Raw genomic sequence first — 8918 nt, forward strand, 5'->3', positions numbered from 1 at the left:
AGAATGTACTTGGGTGCAGAAAAACTATAACTGTGCCATAGCCTTCAATAGTTTGCGCCTTGGTGACTGCTAAAAGCATACAGATACAAGTATTCAAGTATTCAATTAGAATAATCAGTGGCAAGTCACTAAATGGACAATAGCGCTGTTACAGAATAGCACTACCCCCTGGGTGGACTGGTGCTGAAAACACCTGTGATATGATTGAGCTTCACATAATTTATTCATATTTACTAAGGTGTTAGTAAAACATTATCTCAAATGAATTCCAACATGTTTCATGTGTTTAATTACATGAAACATGTTCTTATGATTTTAAACTAAAGTTGTAGTTCCCACAGCCTTAGCTGGGAGTTTTATTACTATGACATCAACAACTCTGCTGACTAATACATATTTGAAGCTATATGGCGGTAAGCTTGTAGCATTAATTATGATGTAAAATAATCTCCCCAACTGGATGAATGTGTGCTGCCAGGACAGCTCACCTGTTAATCAGCACGTGCCAAGTCACGTGTTGCTGCACATGTTACATCAAGGTTTTGTTTGTAATTAAAGGTGACACTGAGACGCTCAGATTGGAAAAGAGGTTTGCACACCAGTGTGTATGCCAAGTGCTGCGTGCGTCACTAAACATGACACTGTTGGACAATGAAGGGAAGAGAACCAGAGGAGGAAACTGAACCTGTGATTAGCAGGAAGGACAGGAAAGTGACTGATAGCACCCAGTAACTAACTTTTAACTGAACTAGTCTCGGTTTTTCCATTTTCCTTGGAATACCTTTTTAGTTTTGTGCGCAAAGTCTTTAGGCCAAACATGAGCTGCATTCCTGCCTCACATAGGTAAGTTACAAGATTTAAATACTCTACCTTCCACCTACGCACTTTCTAAAGGTTTGAGGATATGAATTGTGTATTATGGTCTTTACCTTAATGATAATAGAAAATGCCTTGTGATGACTGCTGTCTGAACTGGCAACAAATAAAGTAATTAATTATTTAATAAATGTGTGGAATAGAGCTGTGTTGAACTACACAGTGACTATACTAAATATTGCTGACCAGTATTTCAAAAGACCTAAATGAATGGCGATGCATATACAGAAACCTATTGTATGTTTATTTATATGTAATATGCCATAAAAGTCTTTATGAGTAGTTCTGGTCTTTCTGTTACAAATATGTTAATTACAGCACATATATTTGAAAACTAGTAGTAGTGAAAACAAATGTTCTTTGTTTTACATTCTTGTACCCTTCCCCCCTCCATGGGGCTGAGGCATTAATCAAGCTTGTACTTAGTAATTAGCTGCAGATTAACTCAGCAGGAGAAGCTGTCTCCCTCCGTATACCTACAGTATACCATATACCAACACGTGACATTTTTCTCTACTGCAAAAACCCTGTAAATCATTCCTCAGTCCACTGCTTCCTGTAAACCTGAGCTAAGCTGGACATTCCTAAAACCCTGTTGGAAATCTCTAGACTTTGAGAGTGTGAGGTCTCTGATAGTTAACATGCAGATTTCATCCTTACGCATTTCAGTCCAGTCATTAGTAGACTGCATAAACACTACAGTTTCACAAATGTGACATGTATATCTTATCTTTGATTTTTATACTTTGAGTTAGATATTCTTTCAAATCCAATTTAGAAATTTTGAACCCTATGTCACCAAAGTGTTTCAAAAATATTTGTGACAGGATTAAAGAAATGATGGAATGTCTCACATCCAATGAGGCTACGCATGTCGGAATAAAAACCATATCTCAGAGAGGCACACTCTGGAAAGTAATTCATTTCCATTCAGTTTTATTTATAGAGTGCTAAATCACAGAAAAAGTTGCCTCAAGGTGCTTTATACTGTAAGGTAAAGACCCTACAATACTATGAAGAAAACCCCAACGACTCCCTGCTTGGTCCGCCTTTGGGCAAGGACTTGGCAACAGTGCGAAGGAAAAGCCATTTAACAGCATGAAGTCCAGGCTCAGGAAGAGGCAGTCATCTGCCTCAAGCAGTTGGGGGTGAGGGGAGGAAGACAGGAAAACAGACACATTATGGAAGAGAACCAGAGATTATTAATAACTAATGATTAAATGCAGAGTGATGTATAAACACAAAGAGTAAACAGATGTGAGCAAAGAAGGAACACTCCAGCAGCCCAGGTTTTCTCTAACTGAGGGTTCAGGGTAACCTGATCAAGCCCTATCCACGAAGAGTGTTTCACCACTGTGGAGGCTGCGTCCTGCGCAAAATGTGAGGATGGCGTTCAGATGACCAACACCAAATCTTTATCAAGTGAACGGGAACTGAGGAGATTACTAGAAGCTGAATACAGAGTGTGTTGCTAAAAGAAGTAAAACAATGGCAATCACACCATTGTGTGTGTGTGTGTGTGTGTGTGTGTGTGTGTGTGTGTGTGTGTGTGTGTGTGTGTGTGTGTGTGTGTGTGTGTGTAGTATGAACACCATTCTCACTCAAGTTGAATCTCAGATGGAGGAGTGTCCAGGTGAGAGAAGAGGAAGCAGAGCCTATCAGGTAGGTCTTTTATTCAGTTCAGTTTTATTTTTATAGTGCCAGTTCACAAAAACAGTTACCTTAACCTCCTAGGACTTGGCGTCTACATATGTGGACATCACATTTTAGGTTATTTAGACCAAAATACTCAATTTTGCTCTACATGGGCCTGATATCCACTTACGAGGACATTATACTGCTACTGTTCTATCAAAATTTTAAACGAATATCCTCATATGTGGCTCTTATTTTTCTTAAAAGCAAAAATAAGGTCAAAATAAAATCGGGTAATTCTTTGTTTTTACATTCATCGGGCCCCAATATGCCCAAATATCAAAGAGAAATTAAAAATGCATGCTGTGGAAAAGTTTGGGTCTTAGAAGGTTAAGGCACATTAACATTCGACACAAGCACAAGCAGAGAAAATCCCAACAATCATATGAACCCCTGTAAACACGCACAAGAAGAAACCTCCTGCACAACCAGGCTTAGGGAGGGGCGGCCAACTGCCTCAACTGGCTGGGAGTGAGGGGAGGAAGGTGGGACAAAGGACACCCTGTTGAAAAGAGCAGATTAATAATAATTAATGGTTAAATGCAGAGTGGTGTATAAACACATGAGTGAAGAAGAAACAGCAGCTTATTGCAGGACTGAGGACTCACCTGATCCAGCCCTAACTATATACTTTGCCAAAGAGGAACATTTTAGGCCGGATCTAATGACAGTTTTTACAGTTAACACCACCACATCAGATGTGATTAAAGCCCAGACTTTCATTTTAATTCAGTGGGTTTAACAAAAGTAAACCATTTAACAGTTACAGCCATTTATGTCAATGTGCCTGATGAAACACACGTTGAGCAGTTGCTCACTGATATTGCTATCACATGTAATGAAACCTTCTTCAAAGTCATTTAGGTCTGTTTCTCTCTTTATTTTGTTTCAAAATTTAAACTTTTCAGAATATCAGCCGTGTAATTGATGCTGCAGAGCTTGTCTGAGTAGCATCTTAGTTCACTGTGGTTTTCATTTCATTCCTTTTTATAATAATAATAATAATAATTCTGTTAATTTGTAACCAGTTGGCATTTATTTCAGTACTTGAAAAAACTAAGGAGGCTGAGAACGTCATCTACTGAAATAAGATTGTATTGTTTATGAGCACATGACTTTCAGTCCTTACAGTTACTTATTTTCAATTTACATTTTTTAAGAGCATTATGAATTTGTTCCCTGATCAGATCTTCCCTGAAGTCAACATGAATGAAGAGTCAGATTATCCCGAAGACTTTGTTTATAGGAGGGAGCGTCTTCCCTCTATTGTTGTGGAGCCCACAGACCACAGTGAACAGGAGAGTGGGGAGCTGCGCGGGCCTTTGGGAGGTCCAGTGGGTAGCAATGTGGAGGAAGAACTTGATGACAACAGAAGTGCTGATCACATGACAGAGAGCTCTGTGGATGGACAGCAGCAGGAGGACAAGGAAGAAAGGTAAAGATAATTATAATTTCCAGTACTGAGTCTGGGTCCTGGGAACAGCCATGGAAGCAGAGGAATCTGCTCCCTGAGAAATCAAGGCACTTCATACAACTTGCCTCTTTAACCCAAGCACTTTTTTCATAAGTGCTTACTATCTAACATTTATCCTCTATTGCAGTGGTTCCCAAACGGTTTTTCGCTAGGCCCCTCTTTGTTTTACAAGAAAATCCCACTGCAGTTTATTTCACACCTCACACCTTTTGTAAACAATGAAACTAATAAAAGTAAACTGCAACAAATTACAGGTTGGAGTAAAATAAACTACTACCTCTTTTAAATAACAGTTTTTTTTACCGTGTACTAATATTCAACACTGCTATCAATTGATGCAATAGATATTTTTCAAAAAATGCCTCTCTGTGCAAAATGGGTTTAAAAACATAAACAACTGTTGGAATCTGTTGGTCCATGATGTGGACAGCCCAGCGTGTGCTCCCGATGCAGGGGAAACAAATTCTGCCAGGGATACCTACCTTGGCACCAACGTTGTGCAGGTGAAGCCAAAAGCAAGATATCATTCATCATATTTTCCAGTCTTTGGCTTGGAAGGAAGTTGGTTTGGAAGCATATTTGGCGATGCTCCATCTTCCGCTTTGCCCCGTCTATTATGTAAGCAATGCCCAAGCATTCTTTTCTTTGTTCATACCACGCCGCCTTTGCAATGGCTGTGCGCCCACACTTTGGGAACCACTGCTCTAATGGATGCACTGTAGAGCAGCTTGGGGTTAGTATCTTGTCCAAGGATATTTGACATGCAGATTGGAGCAGCCAGGAATCAAACCACCAGCATTCTAACTAGTAGATGACTGCCTCTAACTCCTGACGTACAGCCACCCCAAACAACAACCACTCCCTGAAAAAGGGAGGTGCTCTCACTTGGTGTTGGCTCTCTCTGCACTGCAACATTTTGGATACAACTACAGGCTTTTCACAGTTTTTAGGACAACCTGATAATAATGTATGTTGTTGTTCTTTCCTTTTTAATCACTGAGATAGAATTTAAGAGATAATGTGCAAATGGAAGAAAGCAAATATTTGTTTAATAGGCATATTTAGGGACATATCTTAGTCAAGAACAACTTTCCTCACAGTCTGGTTATACACCCTGTTTATAAGATTTTTAAGGTGAAGTACAATCATTTTAGTTTTATCTCACTTTAGAAGCAGAAAGTTAGCAGCCATCCAGGTCTTTATGTCTTTAAGACATTCCTGCAGTTTAACTAATTGGTGTGTGTTATCTGGCTTCATGGACAGATAGAGCTGGGTGTCATCTGCATAGCAGTGTAAATGTATGCTATGTCTTCTAATGATGCTGCCTAAGGGAAGCATGTATAATGTAAACAGAATTGGTCCTAGCACTGAACCCTGTGGAACTCCATAATTAACCTCAGTGTGTGAAGAGGACTCTCCATTTACATGCACAAACTGGAGTCTATTAGATAGATATGATACAAACCACCGCAGCACAGTACCTGTAATACCTACAGCATGTTCTAATCGCTCTAATAGGATATTATGGTCGACAGTATCGAACGCTGCACTGAGGTCTAGCAGGACAAGCACAGAGATGAATCCACTGTCAGAGGCCATAAGAAGATCATTTGTAACCTTCACTAAAGTTTTTTCTGTGCTACGATGAGCTCTGAAACCTGACTGAAACTCTTCAAATAAACCATTCCTCTGCAGATGATCTGTTAGCTGTTTGACAACTACTCTTTCAAGGATGTTTGATATAAAGGAAGGTTGGAGATTGGCCTATAATTAGCTAAGACTGCTGGGTCTAGAGATGGCTTTTTGAGTAAAGGTTTAACTACAGCCAGCTTGAAGGCCTGTGGTACATAGCTGATTATTAGAGATAGGTTGATCAGATTTAATATTGAAGCATTAACTAATGGCAGGACTTCTTTGAGCAGTTTTGTAGGAATGGGGTCTAAAAGACACGTTGATGGTTTGGAGGAAGTAATTATTGAAGTTAACTCAAAAAGATCAATTGGAGAAAAAGATTCTAAATAAATGTAACTAGTGTTAGCTGTAAATAGCTATAGGTCTGTGGGATGGTTATGAATATTTTTCTCTAATGGTTAAAATTGTGTTTGTGAAGAAATTAATGAAATCATTACTAATTAAGGTTAAATGAATAAATTATGAAATGTAAAATTTCCTAGGTTTAAGGAGAGCTGCTTTAAAAAAAACAAAAAAACAAAACAAACAAAAACAAAACAAAGCAATAAACTAATTTCAAAGGCTATGAATGAATGTGAAGATTTTTAGTTCCTGTATCAAGTCAGTTAACCATTACCAATTTTTATTTCGTAGCTCAGTTGCCAGGAAGTCTTCTATTGGCCCATCCCAGACTCAACTGTCTCTCATCCGGCTAACTCCGCCCGCCTCCCCAACCACCCCTGATGCTGCCCCACCCTGCCTGAGGAACTGAAGCAGTACAAGCATTAAAATATACTGTGTGTAACGTTTTTCATGGACATGTGTTATTGTTGAGTAATATTTTACTACCTTGCTAATAAATTAAGAAAATTATAAAAAAAAAATTAAAAAAAATTTTAACCACAGTACTTTTATCCTTCTTGGATTGTGAAGAAATGCCAAATTTTCACATACATTGTCTGATTTTGGTCAGAATTCATAATGAAAAATTCATTGTTAAATTATATGCTGTTACGACTAGTCCTTTACTACTAAAAAATAAAATAATTTGCATTGCCAGGTCAGTATGGATGATTACGGTATAATAATAATAATGGGGTTTTTTGTTTTATGTTTTTACATGTATCCATAAGCTGGACATTTATGGCAGGAAGTGCACTGACTAAATCCTGTGCTGACAAATGATGGTAATCATAAAGTCAAGTCCACCTTTTAAATTCACAAATTTAAATTGAAAGTTTATGACAAATTATTTTAAGACTTTCAGATGCTAAACATTTACCTAAAAGATGCAGAGATATTTTCCCTTTAACTTTTCTGGCTGTGTGCAATGACAGTTTAACAAGTCAAGTTCATATCCACTAGTCTCATCCTAGAGTTTTAACTTTTACTCCCTCGCTACAGAGCCTAGCAGGTTACTGCACTTGCCATGTTATTATAGTAGCTGTCCTCTAGAGGGAAGCACAGGAACACACATAACTGGTATCTTTTCATGGGACAACACTGAAGATATGACTTTGATGCAATGTAAAGTAGTCTGTGTACAGCTTGTATAGCAGTGTCTTGAGGCATGCTCAATCATCCAGGTAAGCAAATCCCAAAAAGTTGATTCTGTTCATCCGCAGGTTTCCAACCTTATAAACAGGACATTTGCACAATGACTGAAACCAGCACCACTGAATGAACAATGGGCTGGGAGGTCAGTTTATCAGCAGCAATCACCTGAATGGGGAAACAAGATTAACTTAAATGTGTGTATAAAGTAAAGCAATTAAACATATTGGAACACATTTGAATGTTTAATCTTTATGATTAGAAATAAAGAAATAATTCACTGGGGTGGATAGTATAGTCTGAGTACATCACACCTCCAACCCCTCACCTAAACTGTTGAAAATGGAGTGTGTATTTTTTGGGGTGAATACTCTAAATAACATTAGCCACATCATATCAGTATAACTAACCACATATATTCTCTGTCTATATTTACAGTAATAAGGGTCAGCTAATTAAAGTCAACTTCTTCTTTGTCTTTATCGAGGGATGAAATAGAAAGTTTCCAGCAGTGCCTAGTGTCAAAGATGAGTCAGTCACTCACAAAAAAGTACACCTATTGTTTTGGTTTATTATGGATTTAGATTACCTTAATTAGGGCAACTGCAATTTGTTTTCCTTACAGTTGTACACTCACCATGTTTTGCACATCACTTTACATTTTCCCTTTCAACACTAGGCACTCCTATAACTGCACTTTCAGCTGTTCTTCAGGTGCTAAAAATCCTGCTTTCTTGTGGCAGCTACGTTCCAAGAAAAACAAAGAAAGATTCCCGAGTGTCCTGCTGTGCTGTGTGTAACCTAAGGCCCTCATTCAGATCCACTGTAAAATCAAATTAGTTCCCACAGCTTTTAAAAAATTTAACAAAAAACAAATTAAAAATTACTTAAGATAAATAAGTTAGGGCAACTTATTTATTCTGAGTTATTTCTCTGAACTTAAACAATGTATGCGAACTCGTTGCCTCAAAAAATGTAAAGCTTACGTAAAGATAACTACAACATAGTCATTGCAAGTACACAGTACTAAGAATAACTTTATTTTTTTGAGTGTGCAATACTAATTGTTTACCTACGGACAAACATTTCAAGTTCTGCTAAATTAAAAAACAATTTTTGGTACCGTACTACTTTTGATTTTGCTTACATGACGCCGAAGCATGAAAACGACGTTGACAAAAATGCCCTGGCCACCGCTGATGCTGTAGTGGATACCAGAGGCACTGCCTCGGGCCACCGGGTCGTCCGGTCCACTACAGTCAAAAGGTGCGTGAAACCTTGCCACTGTGGCAGAGGACCAACCAGATCCACATGCACATGATCAAAACGCTTCCCTGCGTTGGCATGGGATGTACGCCGCTGCCCAGTCTTTCACCGATTTGCGAGGGCCCGACCAAACAAACCTAGAGCTGACCAGCTTGACTGAGGCCCGGACACCTGGATGAGAGAGGACGTGTACTGAGTCAAAAATGCAACAACGCCACAAAAAGGCGCCAAAAAGGGGAACTACCGGACGTGGACGGCCAGTGGAAAAATCGCAAAGCAGCACCGTTCCACATGGGTCAGTCCTCCAGTGCAAGGCCCGTTTGCACAGACTGAATGGCAAGGACGTCCGGGTTAGCACGCTGGTCAGCGGCCATAGCGTCAA

The 8918-nt window shown here is 39.0% G+C and overlaps 1 protein-coding gene across 1 annotated transcript; it reads left to right on the forward strand.

The window, feature by feature from the left end:
• The first annotated feature begins 780 nt into the window (after window positions 1-780).
• LOC148100769 (uncharacterized) lies at window positions 781-6597 on the forward strand. Its single transcript, XM_087846755.1, has 4 exons — window positions 781-843; window positions 2460-2538; window positions 3759-4006; window positions 6371-6597. The coding sequence occupies exons 1-4, from the start codon at window positions 818-820 to the stop codon at window positions 6486-6488; spliced, it is 471 nt and encodes a 156-aa protein (XP_087702881.1). The 5' UTR covers window positions 781-817; the 3' UTR covers window positions 6489-6597.
• The last annotated feature ends 2321 nt before the right edge of the window (window positions 6598-8918 follow it).

The sequence above is a fragment of the Neolamprologus brichardi genome, chromosome 10 (genome assembly GCF_056152115.1).
Source record: "Neolamprologus brichardi isolate AB-2024 chromosome 10, ASM5615211v1, whole genome shotgun sequence".
NCBI lineage: Eukaryota > Metazoa > Chordata > Actinopteri > Cichliformes > Cichlidae > Neolamprologus > Neolamprologus brichardi.